Genomic DNA, 25474 nt, shown 5'->3' with positions numbered 1-25474 from the left:
GCAGTGGAAAAGCTCCAAAAGTCACTCCTTACCTTACATTTATGATCCTTCCACTTATCCATTTTTCCTGTTTCCAAAATATCCTTCATGAACTGATTGTTCACTTGCATAATAAATATATGGAACAGGTGTCATTGTATCAAGATCAACGTTATTCACCTCACCTGTCTGTGGTTTTCATGATATGGCTGACCGGTGTATAGCTACATGTTGTCATGGCCATCATACCAAATATCTAAATTCACATATTTGAAGAAAAAAAAAATTACTGGCCCGTACGGGGATCGAACCCGCGACCTTGGCGTTATTAGCACCACGCTCTAACCAACTGAGCTAACCGGCCACAGACACGTACGCTTTCATTCCACATACATGTCTCATTTCGAAACGCTCTATTTACTGAATTTTTTAAATATTCCAAATTTTTAATTTCCCAATAGTAGTTATAATTTACGAAGATCGATTTTTTTTTATTATTACTATTTTTTAGTCAACGCTTCAACCAATACAAATAATCTTGACTGGGCAATGCTTTGGTGTCCCCGTGATCATTTTGACCCCAGCGTTCAGCTGCAGCTAATACTAATTAACGTCTAAACGGCCACGTTAAAAGACCCTTTCATTGTAAATGTTGGTTTCTTTATAATGAAAAAACAATAGGGTGCCATTAGCTATGCTACTTGGATCCCTAATGAGATACAAATCATTAAGCGTTTTATACTCTAGTCTCTAATTTGAAGAATAGATTAAAGCTAGCTCGCTGTATCCTGCTGGGATCGTGTCAGTTCATGTTTTTCCACATGGTAAATAAACGTACCGAAAGGCAGGAATGTCTATATTACTGGGATTGCACTTACCTTCGTTTTACAGTGCTTTCAAAATCAGCTCATAGTCACAGACTTAAAACACTTCGGTTTAAGTGATGAGCATAAAGTTGCATGTGCTTTTATTCCATACAATCCTAACAAGTATTTTGATAGCATTCTGCTCCACGAACAAGCAAAGGTCATCAATACATTGACAAATCAGAATTTGGCTCGCTAAGTTTGACCTACGGACGAACTTCCTGATAGCTAATAATATACGGTCGGGTCGTGGTTTTAGTGTTTTAAACTTTTTTATTGAAATAGGAAAATGAGCGTAATATTTTTGCACTTTCGTGCTTGGTTGAAAAGTCTGCTTGCTAATCTTAAGGGCCTCACGCAATAAACTATCAAGTGTAACTATTAAGTTCATAAACCATTGTGCTATATGTAGCCTATTACAGAATTTTTCAGCAGATGCCCATTTTCTGTAATTCGCCCTTAACCGTCGAAAGTTATTTAAGATGTAAAGCATTACACGTTTTTTGGGGAAAAAAACCTGTTCCTTTTGACCAAGTCTCTCCTGGTCGCCGGATCATTTCAGCAGAACATGCGGATCCTTTTCTTTCTGTGCGCGGCCGCTCGCGCCTGGCCGCTGTACTGCGCGCTTGGCTTCGCTGAGGTCGAATCGCATGGCCGCGCGGAGCTGCGGAGGCTGCAGGGCTTCGCGGCGCAGCCGGTCTACGGCGAGTGCTGGTCCCGGGCCTTGGAGCGAATCCACGCCAGTTGCCGCCAGTTCACTGAGGAGACGCAGAGCCGTGTTGCGCTGGCTTTCACCCACTGTCACCTTCGCAGGTGATGCAGTTACTGGCTGGATCTTGTGCTTGCGTTTGTAATTTGTATAATTTGTTTTCATATTGAAGTGGAAATCCTATGGGTTAAACGCAGAGGGTCACCGTCTTTTAATATTTTCCACATTTATTTTAATTTATCACTCAGATCAACTGTTAACGGTCTCGGTGATCACCTCCCTGTGCCAGGATTTATCAGTATAATATTATGATCTGTGTATGGCTGGAAGTGGAACTGCATTTGGGTGTGTAATTCTTTCCCGTAGGTCAAATCGCCCATTCCCGGAGTGCATGGATGACAGCAATGTGAAGGAATGCACACAAGACATGGATGCTGTGGCTTTCAATACATATACAGAGTTCTTCACCCACGTTCACAGTATCTGCCACTACCTGGAGAGTGAGCGCTGGCAGCACCGAGCAGAAGGCACCATTCACAGGTGACCAAATGCAGTGGGGATCTCCCTGTCGTGGGAGACTTTGCGCACCTCAGCCCCACAGAAACAGCTCCAGTGCCGTTTTCCTGCAGGCTGACCGAGAGTTCGGCAGGAGTGGCTGAACAGCTGGCCTCGACTCGGAGCATGGCTGAGGATTTGGTGCAGGCCCAGCGTGTAGCCCTCAGGTCCCAAGAGGCCATACTGCGTAATGGGGAGGAACTCAAGTTTACACTGCATGACTCCACGCAAGGTGATTGTATTGGAAACAGTATACTGGGTGTGTGCTCTCTGGCAATTGTTTTGCCTTTCTAGGGGGAATGAGAGTCCGAATGCATTTTCCAAGGACCATCTGGACTTTCTTGATACTGATGGATGATTTATTTTTTTTTGGCATTTGCACATCTTCATTTCTTCACATTGCCTATTCTGTTCGAATTTGTCTTGTCCAATTCGATTGTCTGTTTTTGTACCTCATGCATTCTGCCGGGCCGGCAGGCCTGAAGGACGTCTTTGCGGACCTACAGCACACCGCGCAGGAGCAACAGTTGGCATTCTCCGAGATCTTTGGCCGCATAGCATTCCTGCAGACCTTTGTCATGTCAGAGTCCCACACACTGGGCTCCCTGTTGTACAACACACTGGGGCTGTGCGTCGCCTTCCTGCTGACAGCCACCAAACGTACTGCAGGGGCCAGGTGGGCTTCCATTATTTGAACTGGTGACACAGTAATCATGCAAAACCTTGCCATATTGTTTGTAATTAACAGCATTGGGAAGCTTATTCAGAAATTAAAGGTCAGAGATGTGCTGCTTCTTCAGTTACTTTTTCTTTTGGCTAGAACTGGAAAAATATTGTGGTATTTTTTTGGAATTCTTTGCGTGTAAAACATTTTTTATCTGTAGGCTAATCCTTTTCGTGCTGGTGGCAGTAAATGTGTATTTGGAAAGGATAATCTGTAATGCTGTGCTGGACTCTACGCATTCTGGGTACCAGCAGATGGTGAGTGCGTAACTAAATTGCTTTATTGATCATGTTCCACGGAGGCCGGGAATAAAAGTCACTGGCAAATTTCAAAAATCAAGGTTATCTGCTGCACACCCCGTAACTAAAGGCAGGATAATTAGTGGCTCTATATTTTACTGCTACCCTGTGTACTATGATTACCAAATGATCTAAAGACTTCCCCTAGGTCACTGACTGTCAGTTTCTCCCTGGCCAGGAGAGGATTGACCAGCTGGTGGCGCTGCTGCGACGAGGCATGGTTTTCTTGGGACTGCTTGTTTTGATCTATGTGGGAGTGAGGTTCAGGGATGTAAGCAGGGAGAGCCTGGAGATTCTGACCCAACTGAAGGAATCCCACTCCAGCCTTCAGCTGGCTCTGCAGAAAGCTGGTGACCCACCCCCTCCCCCGTCTTGCACTTGCACAGTTACCTGTACCTTGGTCATGTGACTCTAGCTGTTACCTACCACATCCACACTTACAACTGAGAGGAACCTCTTCGTCTTTTCTGTCCAGAATGCTTTAATAAGGCTGTTGCTGAAATGCAGCTCATGAAGAAGGAAGCAAGGGGGAGTCTGAGGGTCAAGCGCTGGGGAGGGGTCAAGGATGAATCCTCGAGTACTGCGCTGCAGGAGCTGTCTGTCATACTCCCCAACACTTCCACCCTTCACATACCATGCGTTTCACTCAGCTCGTCTCGTTTGGACTTGGAGGAAGGTAAGACGTTCCTCCAGCCCCCTCCACTGACCCAGTCATCAGATGCTGATTTAGTGCCCACGATGTTACCCTACTTTTCCAGTTACTCCTGTTGCTTGCATTAAATTTGCCATAAGTCCGATCCTGCCATTCAAAACTAATATGAATTCTGTGCGTGAAAATTATTTTATCGCAAGACGTCTCCAGATCATTTAGAGGAACTGAAGCACTAAGATGCCCGAGTGCCTTTTAATTATGATTTTAAACTGGCAGAATTTCTTGATTTGGCTCATTTTCTTGGACGTGTCACTTCAGCATTTCCAGCGCAATTTAATGCACCGGTGCATTTTTATAGTTCACGATCTTTGTCACTAAACGCTACTCTTGTGCTGCTTGGAACTGTGAAGCCACCATCTTGGAGACCTCTGGGAGGCTTGTTCAACCTCAGTCCTCGCGCTCTCGAGAGAGGCCCCCCACCGCTCTCACGTATAGCGTCTTGGTTAATGACAGTCAGGTAAGCACACGACCCAATAAACCCTAAGGTGCTCATATATAATCCTGTATTGAATCAAACCCCATATGTCAATAGAAGCCAAAGGCCCTCTGGGTTGCTTACTGGCATCCAGCACCTTGTTTCCTTGGTGGTATGCTATGGCAGGATCTGCTTAATCAACCATAATTTATGCTCTCTGTATAGCCTTAATTAGGTCGTCATTATTCTGTGTCTTGTTCCTCTGCCTATGCGGACACCCCTGGGCGGGAAGCAGCCGAGATACAATCTACGCAACAGGAGGTCCCTGCCGGCCCCCATGGAGCACAGAGGGAACCGGTGATGGGCGGGGCTTCGGACTGCCCGGCAGGACAGCATGTTCCTTCATACAGCAGTGATGCCAACTATCCACATAAAGCAGCTATGTGTCTGTATGTGTGCATATCAATACATACATTTAGGTGCACACATTTATGGGTAGGATTGTTAGAACGCTAGCCAATTTTTCATCCAGAATGTAGTTGACCAGAATGAATGCATACAATTAATATATTTATGCACTTTAGCATCTAGTACTGATACTGTAAGATTGCTGTTTAATTACATGCAAGGCCACAACATCGGAGTGTCTTTTTTAAAAATTTGTATGTGGTCCTGGTTTGAGTCTGGTTATGGAAGATGGATCAATGGATGTTATTACTATGTAACTGTTCACTGTTTAATCATAATATTTGTGGTAATAGTAGTTGTAACTGTTCTGGAAACATCTATATAACAGTATTAGAGATTTTACAGAAGAGCTTTTTAAAACCTATTAACATGGAAATTAACTAAAATAAACAAGAAATTCAACACTTTTGGTACTGAAATGAGTTTATAATCTTTGTAGTGGGGTCGCCCCCCCCCCCAAAAAAAAGAAAAAAAAATCGAGTTTAAAAGTTAAGGGAATTTTAGTCACCAATTCTCTTGGCAATACTGACACCTTCTGGTGAGATTCCAGTAATATCCTATGATCCGTGTGACTGTAATTGTAATAGCGTACTGCACTGCAGTGGGTATAAAAGTTTTGTGGGTGACTGCGGTTCTTTAACATCTTAGTTATCAGTTAAATAGCATTGAATAATGGTCACTTATTCTCATAGCAGAATACGGGTATCTGTTTAATTTGACTCGCCTTTAGTGGGCAAAGGTCTGATAAATTTTAATCGTCTTTATTATGAATGAAAAATTTAACAGGTGACATTAATGCTTCAACTTTTCGGCTATTTATCAGTTTGGGGTCATAAACTGAACGATATGTATCAAAACAGGTCCATTAAAACACAGGAAATTATTAGAATTCATAATTTGAGTAATGTGGACTCATTCTGCTTTAACTGTGGTCTAAATAGGGACTCCCTCTGCTGGGAAGCAGCCCTTGGGCTTTGGACCCTAACTGCCCCATAAATGTACACAGTATGAGTGCATTTAACAGCTGGGCCTGAGTTTTTCCAAGCACCGTAAAGCAACCATCCTCTCCCTTTCTCTGCTCTGATGCTGGTAACGTACTGACTTCAGCATGTCGACTCTGTGGCTTTCCTCGTTTAATCAAAGGGCCTCACGCTAATGCAAATTGGATGTTTCATCTGACTGAAGTATCCACAAGTAGCTGCTCATCATATACACGATATATTTAACACATTTGAGAATACCCACCTAAAAATGGCTGACCATATGCAGTCTATTCTCTAAGTGATTTGAATGTTCAAATTCAATACTGTGGATGTTCACACGTGGGTTTGCAGCTGGTAGAATCTAATGACTCAACAAGCACTGAGTCAATGTAAACACTTTCAGGAAATTCCAGTGAGTAGATTCAGGTGATTGGTCTGTCTTGCAAAACAAGATATCTTTAAAAATGTAATCGTCTGCGTTGTTAAGGTACTGCAGTTTAGGCAATAACTAAATAATGATATACAGAGCCCATAAATGCCAAATAAAACTGCCTCAATTCAGCCAAATGAAGTATCTACTTCTATGAATAATTATGCATGTCTTGATTCCGTGTTCTTATAATATCTAATAATAGTTTTAAAGTTATCTTGAGTTCTATTTCCAGAATGTGACGTATATGTTTTACACCAAATTCATACTGTTTACGCCTAAAAACGATATCTAGTTTTAAGGCAGCTTATCATGTGGCAGACATACAGTATTGATCATTAAGAAATATAGCAATTAAAGGTATTTAACACGTTTATTATACTGATACTTTATCTCGGTTAGTTTTGGATGAGCACAATCAGTATAAAGTAGAGTGGATTTTATTCTTTTTTTTTTTGTTAATGCGGTGTTCAGTTATTACCACTTAGATTTATTGCATTGAATTAGTAGTCTAGTTGTATTGTGCCTGGAGATCTGCGAACGATTGGATTGGTCTATTGGTGTAAAACCTTTCCAATTCAGATGAAAATATAGTACCTAAACATATAATCTTTACCGGATTTAACACAATATCCTCCGTATTTGAATATATGGGTATATTTTTGGCTGCTAGCTACCCGATTCTCCATGCGAGATCACCGGATCTAAACACTTTTAAAATGGACCCTATGAGATTATTTTCAATCGTTTGCAGTTAAACGTTAGTGATGACACATCAAATTGCAAACTTTAAGTTCAGAAATATGCAGTTATAGCCCATTCTTTGGAGGGAAGTAAGACTCTCCTCCAAGCTTTTCAAAGAATCAGATTTCATGCACAATCCTCTTGGAAAAAAAAATCCAAAATGAGAAACAGACTTTGGTAGAAAGAGATGGCGGAGGAGGGGGTGGAAGCTTGGTGTCGGATGTCGACGGACTAACGCAAACAGGAGCAGGGAAAAGAGCTGAGGGGAGGGGGAAGTTAAGTTTAACATACTCAGGACTGCAGTTTGACGGTATCGTTAAAAGTTTCACACAAAGAATGGATGCGAACTATGTCATGGAAGTCGGTGGCTGCGATGGAAAAAAACTCATAAACAAAACTACTCTAAATCAAGAGGAATGACGACCGAACTGTGTTTCAAACGGAACGCACAGATTTATAGTGTGAAGATTTTATGTCTGATTTGAATTTGGGTAGAAGAAGCTGACTTTGCATATTTCTGGGATAACATTTTGGAAAGGAAATCGGGGGAAAACCAAAGCCAGGGCAACATCCGAAAACTAAATGCAATAGTGGGATAAAAATAACACGTCGGCCCCGTTGTTAAAACGTGGATTTTGTATTTTGTCCCAAGGAGTTGAAATGCAGCTCTTACAATTTAAGATCGTCGACAATTTCGTTATTGCAGAAGTTAAATCGGGTTAACTGCAGTCTATTTTAAGTCAGATTTTCTGAAAGAAATTAGGATCGGAACCGGGATAAGTGAACTAAACCTCAGTATTGGAGGACTGAAACTCGACTGGGGTTTTGCCATTTTATGCCGCTTTTTATATCCAGGAGAAGTTTGAAATTCAACCCCCTCCCGTATACGTTTGGAATCTGAAGAACAATACAAAGACCGTTGCTGTCAGGAATAGTCTCCTGTTTACTTGTGTGGTGTCCTCTTTTCGGATTCAGACAAAACCAAGATACCTTTAAGTCAACGCACTGTGAAATATAGTGATTTTTTTTACAGTTTTAGATGTAAAGGAATGTTGCTTACAGTCGCCTACCTTGGCGCTGTTGAGTGTAACAGTTATCCCTATTTGTCGTCAGATTTACCGAGGGCAAATGATTGTCCTCAATTTTCCTTCTAAAAAGAAAGACACAAACTGGTTTACAGTAATAATTATTCGCATACGTTGGATAATAGCTTGATTTAATAGTTATTTGATGGCGTTTTACATGTATTTAGTGGGTTTTGATGGCATTTGTAGTCGCCGAGGACAGCAAGAGTGTATACCGGCTGGGCACTGCAATTTGGTTAGAGGGTTCTTCGCAAGTTGCAATCCAGACTGGGACAAGAGCGCTTATTTGGTGACTGCTACTGGGACACGCAGGTCGCACGAGTACCTGGTGGCGGAGCACGCCGGGGACCTGATTCCGAGGGGATTTATGACTGGACCGGGAATCTGATCACTTTTTTACGCAAGGAAATCTGAGAATACTTCATATACCTGTGTACAGGTATGCAGTTTAACCGACCAAAGAGCGCTTTCATCAGCTTCACGCCGCCGTTGTTACCATCAGACACGAATTCCTTCTCCAGCCAGTTTAAGACAATGCGGTTCTCCTACCACATCAGCAGCGGCATGCCGAGTCCTCAGCCACCACTGCGCAGGATAGGTGAGCGCCGATTTTGCTATACAGTAGCAATATCGCATATTTTCCATCTTGATTACCTACTGCTGTGCATGTTATGTGTTGCGTGTCCTCTTGGGTAAATTAAGATTGCGGCTTAATTTCAGCGCAGTGTTGTCTCTACCAGTCGTGCGCGTTATAGGAATCAAAATCACACGGACACCATCCTCTGACCTCACTGCAGTACCTTATGCATCAAACAAGGCAGCTGTATGTCTTTTTTCTACATAACGCGTTTGTACGTGTGTCCAAGTATTGTAGCTATTGTAAGTATGTATATTTCTGAAAATGCGAATAATAAACAAGGTCACCAATGTTTTTGCGAGGGTTAAGCAACACATGCGATACAGACGTGACTTGAACGCTAACTCGAAATATAAACAAGAGAGACTGAAACTGTTTGTTTAACGTATTTTTGCATATACATTGTATGGTATAGTCAAGATTAAACGGCTTGGGTCAGCTATTCTCGTACGTTAATAATATGCGAAACTCACTTACAGTACATTTGATTATCCTTTCTGCTTCCGGCAATGGTATAACGATTGCATTAGGATTCAGGCTGTTGGCATTAGGACTTCTGGATTTCTTTCTCCGTTTTTTGCTCTCTCCGATGAATCTTAGACTACTCGAGTAACCGGTAGTTTGTGTTTTTCTTTTCTACCTTCGATGCAGTTCAGTACGTTATTATTGTGTTCGTGTGTTAACGTCTAATCGAATTTCTCATCCAGCTGGCCTCTGCTGTCCAAGATTAGTTACTGTTGTGTGTTGCACCGGATCACACCTCAGATGAAAGACAGCATGTTGAAGGGACTTGGAAGCTGGATGTTAAGGGAATTAAAAAGACTAAGGTCAAGTGAAGTCAGTTGAAGGACCCTTAGACTCAAGGGGAGGTAAATTTGTGTAGAGATCAATAATTTCTAATTAACTTTAAAACAGCATTATATTTCAGTGAAACAGCATTTTAAAATCACTGTACAGTACTGAGCCTTCGACAGTAATTGAATGTATGTTTGTATTTTTCTTGGTAATAGTCCATTTTTGAAATTCTGGTGCTTCACATTTTATAATTACTGAATGTTTCTTGCATTGGACAAGCTGCTGATGGACTGGGACTGATCTGTATACTTTTTTGCCTGTTTTAATGTAGAACCATTGTTGTCATTGTAAATATAAATTTATTACTTTCAATGGATTCATTTAAAGCAGATGCCAGGTTTTGCATTTTGAACAGAACAGGGCAGCAAATAGTGATACCTTGGGAAAAGTCTAAGTACAGTTACTTGTATTTTGCTCTCTGACATTTGAAATCATCCATCCATCCATTGTCCAAAGCGCTTATCCTACTGGGTTGCGGGGGGTCCGGAGCCTATCCCGGAACCAATGGGCACGAGGCAGCATTTGAAATCTTCTTGAAGGAAAATGTATGTGTACTTTAAACCGGGATCTCACACAGCAAGGAGAGGCAATTGACTGTTTATTTTTTTTTGACAAAGCAAATGCAAAAAAATAGACCCTACCACTGCATCATCATGGGATTGAACCCAACCACTTGAAAGCTGCTGCTTCATTTTATCGGTGCTGAAATTTGATGTGACCCCCCCCCCCATCCCAGATGCTACAAACACTCCTGCACAGCTGACAGTATGTCCGTTTGGAGATACGGAAGAAACATTTTTCACATGTCCTCACACGCAGACAGAGCTATTTCTGTAGGGCGCGAAAATCTGAAATGGATAAAACTGGCATTTAGTTGCCGTGCCTTGTGCCATGTGCCATGTGCCGTGTGCCATGCTGTGGCAGCTGTTACAGTGTGAGCAGTGGGTTTGGATGAAGGGTAGGGCTGCTCATTCTCAACACCCATTCAGTCTGCCATCTGAAAAAATTATAAACGGTTAAAACTGAAACCTAAACAAGAGCAGACCATAAAAGGGAAGGTTATGAATAAGGAGACAGGCGACGGATTTTAGAAGAGGAGGGGCATTCGTTATAACCAGTGAACCTGTATGTTATGCACTGTATCAGGATCCCTGTTTACACTATGAAAATGGAAATGGGGGTGGCGGCTCTGGAGACGCGCTGTGGGGGTCGGCCTGGATTTGCGGTCAAGTGTGAGCCGGACTGCTTCTCTGTTCCCTCTTGTTTGTCAGGTCAGTCTGCAAAGTTCAGAGCTGGGAGTGGGAAACCTGAATTAAGGCGCAGTGCCACTCAGGTCTGGGACACCAAGATGCTCTCCAGGAATGGTGTGTGGCTGTATGGGTCTTTGGCCACTGGCAAAAAGTGTACGTTATATTTTTTGCTCTTAAGATAATTAGCTAATTAAGTCAGAAATAAAGAGAATGTCAGCTGCTTTGCCCTGTGCTTAGTATTGAGTCCAAGGCAGGGGATGCAGAATAGTAGCCTCCAGCTATTCTCTCTTCTAACGACATTTGAGATGACAGGGAGCCGCACGACTTTCTTCCGCTTTAGATGTCCTCATAGAATGGTGCCAACGTCTTGTTTTGTTCCAAGCATGTAATGAAGTCTGCTTAGAGTGCTGACTAGGGAATGTTGGATGAATAAGGAAGACGCCCTCATGAGGACAAGAAATGTTCTGTGTCTTAAGTAAAGTTCTCAAGCTAAGTACATAAGTGCCCCACCTGATGACTAGACCCCACACCCCTGAGGCTGGGATCCAGGCCTCAGTGTCTGTGCTCAGCATTTGGCAGTAGATGCTCTCAACTGTAAATGGAGCCTTTGGGGTAGAGTTATGTTAGTATGGGATTGTCTGATTAGGTTCTTTTTTTGTTGGAAGATGCAGTGTGGCTCTTGTTTCTGTAGCACATGCACATCTACCTGGGCGTTCATTGGAAGCACAGCCAAGCCACACTCATGCTTTCATTTGCTATTAGCTTCATTCGCTAAATAAATAAATCCACCCGACATCCACAACTGCATATGGATGCAGGGTTATGGTACGACTGTAGCCTGTGCCAGGAAGCACAGGACAGGAGGCAGTGTGCCCCGGAAAGGGATGCAGTTCTTTCACAGGGCACATGCACACTCACACAAACACACACATGCGTGCACACACACACACAGACAACACGCACATACACGTGCACACTCTTGCTCAGAGTTAAGACCATTGTACCGTTTTTTTAATTGTTTGCAAAGTAAGTTTTGCCTTTTATGGAATATAACTAGAAACATGATTGTTTTTTTTCAATTGTTATTTTGCAAATTCTTCTCTGGGGGAAGTAATTGCTTTTTATTCAGCCTGAGTCTGAACATTAATTTGGAATAGCAGTTGCCCCTGGGTACACATGAGTAAGACGCTCTGTAAATAACACATGCAAAGTAAGGAACCCCTGTAATTTCATTATGTGATTGAACTGAATTGCAATGGCACTTAGTGTGTATGCATAAGGATAAACAGCAACCTCTGGGCTGTAAAAGAGCAGGGCTGTTCCCTCCTAGAGAGACGTTCCAGAGCTGGGAGTCTCTATTTGCATTTCAGCGTCGTCTGGCCCAATACCACAATTCCCCAGTTCAGAATCACATGTGCTGGGTGGGGGGCTGACCCATTGAAAACTCTGTCCTGCTATATTCTCTGTTATTCAGACCAGTGACTCAGAAATACTCGGCCACGGTGAGTTTAACATGTTTAGCACATTGAAATTCCTATGAATAAGTTTCCTGAGATGTATGGATTAATTGAAATTTCTATTGTGTAAATAAGTAGTGAGTTGTCAGTTTTGGCCGAGGAGCTGTTTGTGTGCTTGCATTATTCTCTGAGCGCAAGCCAGTCTCTCACTTTAGCAATACATTGTGTAATCCCACAACAATGGAATCCATGATCTGTCCCTTTCAGATCTTATTTACTTGCATTTTTTGCAAGTGTGCCTTGCACATGAAGCTGGGACCTTACTGAAGATTTGCTTGGTCTCACTCTGAAGTCCTTCACACAGGTCACTGTAGCAGTCAGCCGTGGGCTGTGGTAGGTCACTGCAGTTTTCAGAGCTCCTTCCTGCTCTCTTGACATTTGCCCTGGGAATGGTGCCTATAATCTTGACCCTTGACCTCTCTGATAAACACGTTACAGCAGGGGGCTCCATGGCTCTGTGGCAGTGACCGTGACCCAGGGTCTAGACCTTAGGCAGCACCGCTGTGGCCCTCAGGCTTCACAAAGCTTCCGTCTGATCCCTCACGCGCCACAAAGTAACCACTTTACCGGAACATCCTCAGCAACGTCAGCATTGTCAGGCAAAGAACGGACTTTGAATCTAGTGAATGAATTAGTTTGGTTCTTTGGTCAAAGCTGTGAGTGAAAAACAGGATTTTTTTTCTTGCTATTTTGGAAATGGAGAAATACATCATCTAATTCTCTGCATTTATTTATTGAATTATTTCTTGTTAGGGTAATGTTTGTAAACATAGTTAACGAATATAACAGATATATATATATATATATATATATACACACACACAAACACACACAGAATATTGGGCCACTACATAACAAATAGGAGCAGTGTAAACCAGAATATCATCAAATTACATACCAAGCAAAACTGTACAGTGACACAGTTTTCCAACTTTTTCTTCTGACGTTTATATTGAGAATTTATAGTTATTGGGGTGAGGAACAAGAACTGTCATCAAACTTTTAGCACCGAACGGTGCAGATTCCTCTCAATTAGGCTGTTTCCTGAAGCTTTTTTAGCACCCTGTCTGGTTTTGTAAATGGCGTAGACATATAATGTTCTTGCATCTCTACAGCAGTGCAACCTGCTGCGAATCTTTGAGCGGTTCCGTTTCGCCTGGTTATGCCACTGAATAGCGACAGGATGTTATTTTGACGCCGGGTTTAATTTACCTTCTTGTTGAGCAATGACTTCTCCCAGAATTAGCACTAATGGGACCAAGTGCCTTTGAGATTTTTGACCTCGCAGCCTCACTTGCAATTCATAGGGCCGCTAATGGGCTGTCATTACTGTGTTTTAACTTAACAACATGGTTACTGGTCAAGCACGCTCTCCACGAGCTAGTCATGAAGCCTCAATTTCATCAGGGTGGCATGAATCACGTATGTTTAATCTGATACTTAACACAGTAAGAGCCACAGTGACTGGCATTTGGGGTACCACCAAGAACTCCCCCAGTGCCCCAGTGACCCGGGACAGCCGAGAAAGCAGGCCAGCGGAGCTGCCCTGATGCTCCGCGTCTCATGTGAGGCGGAGGGTGACAGGAAGGGAAACTCGCGCCGTACAGTACAGCTGGCTGCAGCTGGGAAAGCGGAAGTCCCCTGAACTGTGGCGCAGTGGGAGCCACATCCCACCCCCTCCCGTACAATTATGCGCTGTGGCTGAACCGGGGCGCTGGCTGCGTTACTGCACACAGTGCAGGATGCCAGGCCTACTGGACGGAGGTATTTAGGCACATGTGCTATTTGGATGAAACCTTTTTTTCCTGCACTGAGATCTTAATTTAGCACTTAACAGAAATACCTAGATTAGAAATTCTAACTTTGTAATGAAAAAGAAGCTTGTAAACAATGATTACCCTTCGTTAATAGTACTTTGCCTTAGATGGTGATTTGGACTTGTGCCAGAAGCATTCTTGGATTTCTGCTTCTGTTTATTTGCACTGGCTATTCAAAGCAGCTGACCTTCGCTGACCTTTATCGTCTTGTGCTTGTGGTCTTCCTGGCAGTCTTTTTGGGGCAAATTTGGATACTTTAATCAGAGTTGGTGGGTCCCAATGACTGGGAAAGAGATGCTGACCTCACCCCCTGGAACAATAGAATCAGTGCTATGCCTTTAAAACAGCAGACATACCCTTTAAGAAGTTTGGAAAAAAACGCCCCCATACTTCTATAAAAGCCATCTGGAAGAGAGATTAGATTACACAGAAGCAGCCCATACTGTTAGTGAACGTGTCTGAGTCCTTTTTGGGGGGAAAAATTTGTGTGTGTGTGTAAGTGTGTGTGAGTCAGTTTAACTCTTAGAGCATGACTGGTAAATCTAAAGAGGAGTCAGAAAAATTTACACCTCTCTGTACTTAAAGTGGTGTTTCTTAGACTAGAAACACATCCTGTCCAGAACAATGTGCCAACACGCAAATTCGCAGCCTATTGCGCGATGCTCAGTAGTTTACAGTATGTGCTCTATTAGGCACATGGCAGAACCCCAGTTTATACTCTCTGGAAATCTATATCCACATTCCATTAGCAAGAAGCTAACGTGTGGAGCCAAGTCCCCACAATATGCTCAAGCCATCAGTCGCTTTTGGATCTGGAAGCATCACTGATGGTTTTATTGCCATATTTTTCCTTCCAGTAACAGTCTGGAGTCCAACCCGCCCCCCCTTATTTGGAGTCTCTTTCCACAGCATTAGTAGAAATGTGAAAGGTCACAGACCTTGATTAAGCTGATTTTTTTATGTTTTAGATGTCCTTAGCTTTGGCATGCTTCCTTTATTCCAAGGTCTGCTCCACCAGTTAGTGGTTAGGTTGGCACCGGAGGATGGGAGCCTCATTAACAAATGCACATGCTGCTTAATTAAGGAGGAAAAACCTTAACGGGCTTTATTTTCACATGGCGACATACATCACAGCCATCCTGCCACACTCCAGTCCCCAGTGTCTCGTCAAGAGGAAAATTAATGAAACCTTTAACAAATACTTCAGACTTCAGTAGTAAAATGTTATAGGAGATAAAACCACATTTCAGTCCAAGCTTAGGAAGTCTGTGTAAACATATGATGTGCAGTTTGGCATTATCTCACCCTCCCCTCCCCCCCAGCTGAATGTGCAGGTTTTTCACACCTGCGGACACATGTTGGTGAGTCTTTCCTACCATGGTGTCTGTACAAGCTTCAGTTCAAAGCCACGTGTTTTTGTAAAAACCAGAACAGATGAGTTAATGGTTCGTACAGAAATATGGGGCCTGTACTGAAGGTTGAAGGAATCTGTTGATATGTGGCACTCGAGAGGTTCAGAGTGGGCCGTGCTGGACCATGTTCATGCCTGGCCTTCAGCCCAAAAGGAAAACTGCAGTCCAAGTGAACTACCAGGGAGGCAGTAAACACAGGAGCGCCGTATCGAATTAGGGGAAAAGTGTGATTTGTTGGCGCATGGTGTGAACGGCGGGTGCGGACGTGCGACCACTATCAAGACAGGAGAAGATGCAGCACCCCATTCGTGCCACAAGCCCAGCGCATATAAATAGCCCCGCGTGTCACTCGTGTGGCTGAGTAGCCCCTCAACCTTGCACCCCTTCCTCGCGTGTGGCGTCAATACCCCCTTTACCAGCTCCCACACTCCTTCACCAATATCTTGCTCTCAGGACTCGCGTCTTTCCGCGGGGTGTCCTGAGAGTGTCATTGCTGTCCTTATCACTTCTGTACACTCTTAGCAGCTGCTGCTGAGGAGAGCGAGCGATCAGCCGGCCACGTGTCCCAGTCAGCCAGCTGCCTGGCACAGAGAGGTGTGTGAAGGGAAGAGCAGGAGATCTGAGCAGGATTCCAGGATGTGACGGGATGGAGGGGGGAGGAGACGGAACATGCCGCGCTCTTTGTTTGTGTGGGAAACCCCCCTCAGAATGGGCTCCCTGCTCACCCTAATTTCATTTATTTAAATGCAGCTGGTAATTCGATATTTCGGGTAATGCGGGTGTTTGGCTGCCGTTGTCCGCCTCTGCAGGTCACTCTGAAGAAGGCGTCCTTGTCAGTGCTGTCTGGAAGCAGCCTGGCTTCCCATAAAACCACTCTGACGGCTGACTGAGACCCACACTCTGATCCCCAAGCCCCGGCTGGCCCGACCCCTGCCCCATCAGCGGGGGCAGCCTTATGTTCGCCACCCATCACCCTGCAGAAGATTCACCTTTACAGTAAATAACCAGCGTCCCACAGGAGCTCAGTAGCAAGGGTCTAAACCACAACGTGAAAGGCACTAGATGGTGATAAATATTGTGGAGGGACCGTGGAGGGATTGCCTGTCCCAGCTAGCTTGGGAACACCTGGGGATCCTCCAGAACGAGGTCATGGAAGGAGTGGTCTGGCGCCCCCGAGAGGTGGTCTGAAGATGAGCAAATTGGAGAGATAGATGGAAGGATATCAGTCACTCTGTGCTGATGTACTTAGGTCAGCTTACCAATTAAGAAAATTCAACTGTGAATAATTATTTTGGAGCCATAACTTGAAGGGAAATTGATTTGATTAGTATACTGCACTGTTTGTGACTGAAGCTTTGATCGCACAGCGTTGCTATTAGCTCTTATGGAAGGGATGCCTGATTGAATTAGACATTTACATATCTGCAATCACCAGATGCTTCTGGTACCCCCCCCCCCCCCCCCCAAATGCTGTTTGTACAGTGTCAGTGGGGGTGAGCTACCTACTGAATAACAGCTCTGCTGTTTGTGCACAGCCAGGAAAAGGTTATGGAGAGCTTGAGTATGTGTGTGTGTGTTTGTGTGGATTATGTTTATATTGCATTGTGGGGACCGAATGTTCCCCACAATGCGATAAAAACTTATTTTGATGTTGCGGGGACCATTTTTCAAGGCCCCACAAAGATCTGTGAATGCAATCAAGAAACCAAAAATGGCAAAAGTCTCCTCTTTAGTTCGGTTACTTATGGTTAAGGTTAGGATTGGATATGGAGTTTAGGTTGTCATGTTGGGATTATGGTTTTCCTCATAGAAATGAGTCCCCACAAAGATATAATTACAAACCTGTTTGTGTGTGTGTGTGTGTGGCGGTCAGGCCATGGCCGAGAAGGAGAGGGAGGTGAGAAAGTGTGTCAGTGTGTTGGTGTGTGGGAATGACATGCCACGGGGAGCCACAGACAACGTGGCAGCGGAAAGAGAGAGTGAGAGTGAGAGAGACATGGCTTTAATCACTCCAGAAGGACTGTGGGGGGAGCTTTAGCCTATCGTGAAAGGCGAGTTTTAATCACTCAAAGGCACGCTGTTATAATAACTCCAGGGACACAGCTTTGAATTGGTTAAGATATTTTAAACACTTGTGACAGTGCATGGAAAAATCTGCATTTTCACTCGCCTGGATCTGTCTTTCCGGTCCCTGCATTTCCACAGCAGAGACGTCAATAGAAGCAGCATGGAGAATGGAGAACTCGAGAATGCATGCAGAATGCAGGCGGCGCATCCTGCAGCCCAGCTGATGAGGGCGCTTCTCAGTCTGCCGGTGCATGAATGACCATCGACTGGCTGCAGTCTGTAAAGCGGGCAGTGTTGGAAATCCAGGAGATGGATGGGCTCCCCACAGTGTGTATCTCCCCCCTGCTTTGCTTTCAGAGATGGAGAGAGTCCTCGGGGGGAGCCTCCCTTATTCAGCAGCTGCCTGGAGGGGTGGGGGTAGGGTGGGGGGGGTTGAGTGTCTCCCAGGACGGGCTGATGCCTCTTGGACTCTTGGAGGCATTTCTGCGGTGGTCAGCAAAGATACCCTTGGAGACCTAATCCCCCTGCCCACCCTTGGAGGAATGGGATATTATTCTTGGGAGGGGAGCATTCACATTCAGCCGCAGTCAGACAGACAGTTATTAAGTCACTTATAAAATCTCATTAAAATGCATTGTTAAGGACCTCTTAAAATGGTTTCTGGCCAATGTAGTTTAAATGACGTCTGTTCTATATGGAAACATGGCCACCAGTCTCCTTCCTTTGTAAGTATTAGACACCGAATTAATGCGTCCATCCATTTTCCATTAACTGGATGAACGGCATTAAGCAAAGTTATGGAAAGAAGTGTAATTTCCTAAGTGACTTTTTATGCTCATAAATATTGTCCATTCCTGGCGTAATGTGTCCCATTGTCTTTTTAAGCTTCATGCCAGCTATGTTTGGTAGGTTAAGTGGATTAGCTGACATTTCCAGTGTAACCCCTGGAAATGCTGCACTGCATAAGCAGAAGCTCTTCACTCTCAGCCCAGAAACCCCTGGATTGACATTTCAACAATCCCCCAACATCCTGCTGCTAATTTCTGAAAAGGAGACACCCAATGAGAGGAACGTGAAAGGAGGTGTGCAACACGGGAATCCAGCTGGATCCCTTGTATTAGTGGCCAATGATCCTTAAAACAGATGGAAATCCTAAATATGATACCACTGTACCACATTTAAAAAAAGCCGCTGTTTAATGCGTGAATGTGATTCGCGAGATTGAAACGTAAACAGGTAACAGGTCAACCGTGAACAAAGCCGTGTGACGGCCAGAAACAACATTATCAAGCTGCACGTGGAGTTTGATTTCATAATGAAATGATGAATGTGCGCGCTTTGGTATGGATTTCCAGGATCAAATGAGTAATGACAATCACTGCATCATTCAGTTAACTGCCAAGCAAAAACATTTAGCATAAATGAACTGTGGATTGTTGCCTGATGTTACCTAAGTGAAATGTATCCACCTTGGATATTCAGATCCCAACCCCTGGGTCTGTGTTTGCATATTCTTCCCATGCAGTGGGGACTAGACCATTTCAACCTGGGGGGGGTGGGCAGACTGGGGCCAGTTGTTCAGTTAGGGTGGCCAGATACATTTGACCTCAATGTCCTCCAAGTGGTACTTAGACTATATTGCCAGCACTAAGAATCAAAAGACAATAAAACCGATTTTTTATTTATTTGAAGTGACATTTTACATTTTTAAAAAATAGCTCACGCCGAATTCTTGTTTAGACTATCTTGCTTCCACAAGATTCCATCAAGATTCCTTGATTATTTTTTTTCTGTGGTTATAACTTATCACCAACCGAAGTGACTCGACCACTTGGTGCACCCATGTTAAGTGTCTGTCAGGATAATGTGCTTATGTTTGTGTTTTTATGTTCCCAGCGAGCAAACTTATATAAATGTAAATAATAATAATACATTAACTTCAGACCCAAGTAGCATGCATATTTCTGGGGGTTATTGGGGGGCATGCATGTTGTCATGGGGGCACTGGCCAGTCCCCTGTCCCCCTATAACCACTCCAAAAGCACACAGTTAGGTGAACATGTGTTTCTGAACTTGTGTGTGGTTGTGTGTGAGTGTCCTGTGATGTACTGGCAACCTGTTCAGGGTGTCAACTACCTCCCTGAAACAGGATCTATTACGACCCGCCACTGTATAACCTATAATGGATGGATGGTACTAATCAGACACATTCATTCCATTGCATTAGGGGGAAAGCATTTGTCAAGTAACTCATAAAAATATTAAAAAAAAAAACCTTGATTCAATCCCCATACAGTAAAACAAAGTCTTTGTTTTTTAATGAAAACATGAAGGAGACGAGTCCTTTTGAAAACAAAGCTTTAAACCCAATGGTCTCAAAGATTTACACACTTTTATTTCAGCTTTGTCCCTTTTACACGGCAGCTGTATGCATCAGCGCCCTGGGACAGTGACCAGGCCTCGTTAGCTATAGGCCACTTAGCGTCCAAGACCTCGGGCCGGCTCCTTCTCTGCCGATCACTGTGTTGGCTTTGTTTCTCATCACATGGGAAGTGGGGGTTAAAATTATGGGGCAGCCTTGAAAAGCCCCTCGACCTCAAAACTGCAGATGCCTGGCACGGGGAAATCAGATAGGAGTCTTTGATGTTTATCACTGCCCTGGAAATAGAGAAGGTTGCCTGCGAGTCTTTTTTCTTTTCTTTTTCCAAAATCGGTCAGCCTTTTTTTTTGTTTTTTTTTTGTGTGTGCGCTTGATGGAAAAGACATAATCTACACGCGTGGCAGGTTTGTACTGGTATGTACTGGGCTGCCATAGTGGGAAATGGACCGCTGATGATCATGTGAGGTTACACATGTAACTAAAAAAGCCTTGCACTCCGCCCTGCCTGGGGCAGCTCTGCTATAATGGTCTCGAGGACAGCTGTGAGAGGGCAGCAAGGCTGCCTTCTCTGGGCCATGCTGACGGACATCTGCAGGCCTTTCTGCACGCGGCGCAAGAGCGGGACTTCCCCTCCTTTCCTGAGATTCTTTCCTGAAATGCCGTCGTCATAAATAGTGCAAGAAACTGAGCCGTGAGTTTGCGGTCTTGGTGACCTGCAGGGAGATGACATGCAGAGATAAGAACTGAATTGTCAGTTTAAAAATGTTAAAACACTTGAGTCAGTGAAAATACATTGTGATTTAATGCACAGCGGGGATAAATTATTAATAACGATAGGTGTGGATTTGATAGCAAAGAACCTTATCCTGAAGGGGTTAGGATGTTTTATATCGGGCATGGGCAGTGTTATCCAGAAAAGGCCGGTGTGAACGCAGGCTTTTGGGGTAACCTTTAGGTCAGCTGTTCAAACCCAGTTGTGAGGACTCTTCAGCCAATCAGTCCGCTAATTAATAATCTAATTAGGGAGTTGCAGCGAAAACCCACATGCCCAGTGGACATTTCTGATTAAGATTGCCATATCTTCGTTATATCAGTCTTGATATACATGAGGAAAACAATTTATGCCTTTTGGTGCATTCAGTGTGGTTCCTCTAGTGTCAGTCCTGAGATGTGGACCTGAACCTGAGTGTTTACAGGAGACAGGCATTAATGTTCAGGGCTGCAAACTTAGGGTGCTTGACCTCTGGAACCAATTAAAAATGATAACACGGCAATTACTGGGCAATTAATTTTCATTAAATGTCCACCTAGTGAGTAGGTTTTGTGAACTGAATTAAGATTAGATAATGAGAGGTCCCTCTAATTAATAAATGTATTCTTAAGTCCTCTTAACCAAGTTTTAGAAGGTGTTAACCAGTCCTTTATTGAATCAGCATCTATCACCTTAGCTGTAATTGCTCTGCACATTGAAGGAAATGATTTGACTTGTACTGCCATTAAAATTATGTCATTGGGCTGAATGCAGCATAAATACTGTACTAGTGCGTAGTGTGAAAATTTGCTGAGAAGCAGCATGAATTTGCCCGATGTAAAGTGGCAGCCTCACTTAACCTCCAGTCCATGCTGACTGCTCGGCATCAAAAGATCAATGAGCAGCTGGGGGGGGGGGGGGGGGGGCTTCGAGTTTTGCATATGACCTGGAATGAATGGGAAGGAGGGGGGGTCATTGTGCACTGGAAACCAAACAGCCATGACTTCCCCTAGCATTATTAGGGTTATTTGACCTTAACTTGTTTTATGATTGCCTGCTGACGCATCACTTCTGAGAGTTTTCTGGGCATAGTGCTAACCTTGTTACATAACAAGAATGACTTCAGAAGAAACCCGCCATTACATCGCAGCGCCATACAATGTCACCGTGTGCATATATGTGTGTGTATGTGCTGTGGTAATAGACCGGCGTCAGTGACACTGGACAGATGGCGCCGTCTCGGGGGAAATCAGGGGGGTAAATCTCTCCATTTAGAGTGGGCAGCTTGCGCCAGGGCTGCTGGGAGGTGCTACTCTACACACCCGGCGGGGGTGGAAAAATGAGGAGGGGGAGGCAGAGGGGGGAAGCGATGAGCCTGTGTCCAGTATCCTCATTCACAGGCAGCGGAACCGTGTAAAGTCAGCAGCGTGTGGACATGAGGACTTGTAACATCCAGGATAATATTATGGGATATTCCAGAAAGGGAGGAAAATGCAAGCATAGCCATGAATACACCATGTATCCCAGAATTACGAGCTGTGATTCTCTAAACCGTCTCTATAGGCATAAAATATATATATATATATTATATATATTTTAATCTATTGCCAGCCCATATATATATATATATATATATATATATATATATATATATATATATATATATATATATATATATGCCTTTTATATATATATATATATGGGCTGCCAATAGATTAAAATATTTACTCGTGATTAATCGCACAACTGTCCATAGTTAATCACAAATGAATCGCAAATTAAATCATGAATTTATTCAACATTTACCATTAAGGGATTTTTTTCAGGTGTTAATATTCTTGTCAATATTACAGTTGGCAAGGCATGATTGCTTTTTGCAAATGTATATATTTATTATTGGAAATCAATTACCAAAAATAAGCAACAAAGATTGTCCAAAGGTCATCAGAAACCCTTCATCACTTAAGAAAACCTCAAGCCCAACAACGGATTGGCACGTTGACCTGGTAAATATTACATAGTCATATAACTAAGTATAGATCAGAGGTCGGCAACCTTTTTAAAGCAAAAAGGCATTTTATCCTAAATATCTGGCCCAAGATTTACAAACAGCCTCAATGGATAGATAAGAGGTTTTGAGATACGATTTTTAATGCAATATCGGTATATGTGCGTTTAACGCAAAAACAAAACTTCAAGTATTTACAAAAAATAAAGAAATACAATTTCGGGGCGGGGGTCCCAGTGTTAAATCACTGGGACGCGTAACAGCGCAAAGGTGACTGATATCACAATATTGTTCCGTTCTGTAGCGATAGTCTTCACCCTGAGCCAAGTTCGTTTGGCTCTGCAGTTGTCTGCCCTTCACTCTCCACTTCACTACTTGTAACTGTGCTGACCGAACTTAAATGGCTATATATGTATATATATATATATATATATATATATATATATATATATATGATTGTTAAAAATCTAAAGTGAAATATCTAGTATTTTTCATTGTTGAACTTCTCCCTTTTAACTTAAGAGCGCAGGATCTGTTGTTTGGCTGTTTAGCCCCCTGTGCAGTTTAGTTCACACCCAGCAAACAACCACATTGGGGGAAAAAACTTAGATAATATAGGCATCATACAGACAGTTAAAATGTAAAAATAAACACACAGCTATTTTGAAGTTGCAAACTGTCTAATCGCAGTAAACCGTCAAAGCGAAACAGTCTTTGGCTGGTTCCATTCCTAATAAGGACACTGTGAGATAATTCCGATGTCCTGCAGGAGGCGCTCTCGTAACAGCATCCCTCCCTAAGACCCTCCTACCCCTTGCCGGTGATGCAGGACCAGGCCTCTGGGTTTGAGTTGTTGTCGCCAATCCCAAGGCACTAGTCACAAACAAGGATGTTCTGGCCAATTTCATTTTTGGCTCCATTAAGTGCCCCATCTAATTATTTTCCACTTACTTGCAAATTAGCCTAAATAAAAAGTGCGGCTCCTACTGTAAGTCAAGAGCCTGCTGAGTTTTCTGGTGCAGCATGGCTCCAAGGTTTCCTGACTAATATCTGTAGTATGATATCAGTCATTATCTTGTTGTACATTTCCATCATCCTCAGAGATTAAATTTCATTTATGGAAAATGGAAGATTATATTTATTATGGCTCAGACTAAACTTTCAGTTCTTAAGTTGTTTTTCTGCAGATTTTCATTCTGATTTTAGAATGAACCCGTATGGAAAGTATCTTTACACTGTAATTTATAAACCCACAAGCCACACGCACATAGTTACAGAAATGGCTTGTATGTCCGTTAGTTAGGTACCTTACTTGCTAAACTTACTCTCTTTAGCTGTGTCTAAATTATCTGTATTAGCAATCTTAACAGATCAGGCATTGTGGGCGACTAAATAAGCTGCCTTTTGCTGAACCTCAGCTCTTAATTTCTGTATTAAGGTTGTTTGAGTAATATGCTGTTTCAGAAACTAATGAAAGTGTGCAGGACCCACATGTGGCCTCCTGGGACCAGGGCCAGGCGCTGCTGTAACTGACATGTAGAACAGGGGTGGCCAATCTTATCCGCAAAGGGCCAGTGTGTATGCAGGTTTTCACTGCAACTCCCTAATTAGGTCACTAATTAGAGGACTGATTGTCTGAAGAGTCCTCACATCTGGGTTTGAACAGCTGACCTAAAGGTTACCCCAAAAACCTGCGTTCACACCGGCCCTTTGCGGATAAGACTGGCCAACCCTCATGTAGAATCTCATGCAAGATGCTTTTAGTTTTATTCTTACTGGGACACATTTCATTCTCTTTAGTCCAAGTTTGTGGGATGTTTTTATTAATGTTTTTCATTAGCATATGGTTTTATTCATTTTATTAATCAACTGGGCTATGAAAGTTAGTAAATTTAACATATCGAACTAAAACTCTTTCAGGTTGAAAGACTATGCATATGCATATTTATCTGTAGTAAAGATTCTTAAATAAAAGGTTGCGTGGACAGGACCTCATATTTTGTATTAATCTAACGATGCTGGGCAGGGCTTCTTAAACAGTTTGTCATAAACGTACTGGGTCATTTTTAATGGTTTACTTTAATAGACATTATTAATTTTTTTGCAATGAAACATCACAAATTTAAGTGTCAAATTAAAATGTACATATAGAAATATACATGTGAACTTATTTTTAAAAAATATACATTTGCGTATATGCGGATATTTCTCAATACATGAAGTATGTAATATGCCGTATATTCAGCTTGTATATGTTAATGCCAGTGTAATTGCTTAATTATTTGCGCAATGGAAAATGCTTTTACATTTTACAACATAAATGGCTCGTATGATCCATTGCTGCTGATGCATGGAAAGCTTTATAACCTGATGTTGTTACTGGAAGAAAGCTATATTTTCTGGGAGTATGGGTTACAATAATGCCGGTTTACAACAGGATGTAATGGATTTCCTTGTTACTGTATTTGTATTCTCAAGTATCGTCTCAATCAATGAAGAGCTAAACACAGTCTTTAATTTGTTGTCAAGGAAACCAAAATGGGGGGGGGGGGGGGTCCGAGATTCCCAGGTATGAGACTGGGAAGGAGACGAACGGAAACAGATTAATGAGGACGGCAGGGAGGCGGCGGTGGTCGGGGTCATTGTATGAGATCTGCTTATGTGTTAGAAGACTGCCTGCCACGATCGCACGCTGTCCGTCTTTTCGGATAATCCATTAATGAAAGGCGCTTGAAAAAGGGACATTTAATCATCCTCGAGCCTGTTGTCCGGAGACAATAATACGCCGTGAATTTTTGTCGTTTATTTTTG

The 25474-nt window shown here is 43.1% G+C and overlaps 2 protein-coding genes and 1 non-coding gene across 5 annotated transcripts in view; 2 read left to right on the top strand and 1 right to left on the bottom strand.

Moving 5' to 3' along the window:
* Positions 1–269: 269 nt before the first annotated feature.
* On the bottom strand, positions 270–343 carry trnai-aau (transfer RNA isoleucine (anticodon AAU)). Its single transcript has one exon. It is a non-coding gene; the product is annotated as a tRNA-Ile (tRNA).
* Positions 344–435: 92 nt separating this feature from the next.
* Positions 436–5131, top strand: LOC125745478 (uncharacterized). 3 transcript variants are annotated; one of them, XM_049018383.1, is made up of 10 exons: positions 436–803; positions 1408–1658; positions 1921–2094; positions 2184–2341; positions 2587–2785; positions 2994–3090; positions 3311–3482; positions 3608–3808; positions 4195–4301; positions 4552–5131. In XM_049018383.1, exons 1-10 carry the CDS (start codon positions 789–791, stop codon positions 4618–4620), a joined length of 1443 nt encoding a protein of 480 aa, XP_048874340.1. In that variant the 5' UTR covers positions 436–788; the 3' UTR covers positions 4621–5131. The 3 variants fall into 3 exon arrangements, with proteins under 3 accessions (XP_048874340.1, XP_048874341.1, XP_048874342.1); XM_049018384.1 differs by having other exon boundaries at positions 438–803; positions 4555–5131; XM_049018385.1 differs by lacking the exon at positions 436–803 and having other exon boundaries at positions 818–1658.
* Positions 5132–7160: 2029 nt separating this feature from the next.
* The window catches only part of fgd1 (FYVE, RhoGEF and PH domain containing 1), a 39338-nt gene continuing 21024 nt past the window's right edge, over positions 7161–25474 (top strand). Inside the window, 2 exon segments of the mRNA XM_049017744.1 lie at positions 7161–8408; positions 8491–8567. Coding sequence (XP_048873701.1) covers positions 8504–8567 — 64 coding nt within the window. The 5' untranslated portion in view covers positions 7161–8408; positions 8491–8503.

The sequence above is a fragment of the Brienomyrus brachyistius genome, chromosome 6, assembly GCF_023856365.1.
Source record: "Brienomyrus brachyistius isolate T26 chromosome 6, BBRACH_0.4, whole genome shotgun sequence".
Taxonomy (NCBI): Eukaryota; Metazoa; Chordata; class Actinopteri; order Osteoglossiformes; family Mormyridae; genus Brienomyrus; species Brienomyrus brachyistius.
The sequence above is the reverse complement of the archived record's forward strand: the minus strand, read 5'-3'. Positions and strand labels throughout refer to the sequence as shown.

Bases quoted from the DNA above. Each gene is read 5' to 3' on its own strand.
- LOC125745478 (XM_049018383.1), top strand. The intron at 2,095-2,183 runs GTGACCAAATGC...GTTTTCCTGCAG, and splicing joins GCAGAAGGCACCATTCACAG to GCTGACCGAGAGTTCGGCAG. The intron at 3,091-3,310 runs GTGAGTGCGTAA...CTCCCTGGCCAG, and splicing joins ATTCTGGGTACCAGCAGATG to GAGAGGATTGACCAGCTGGT.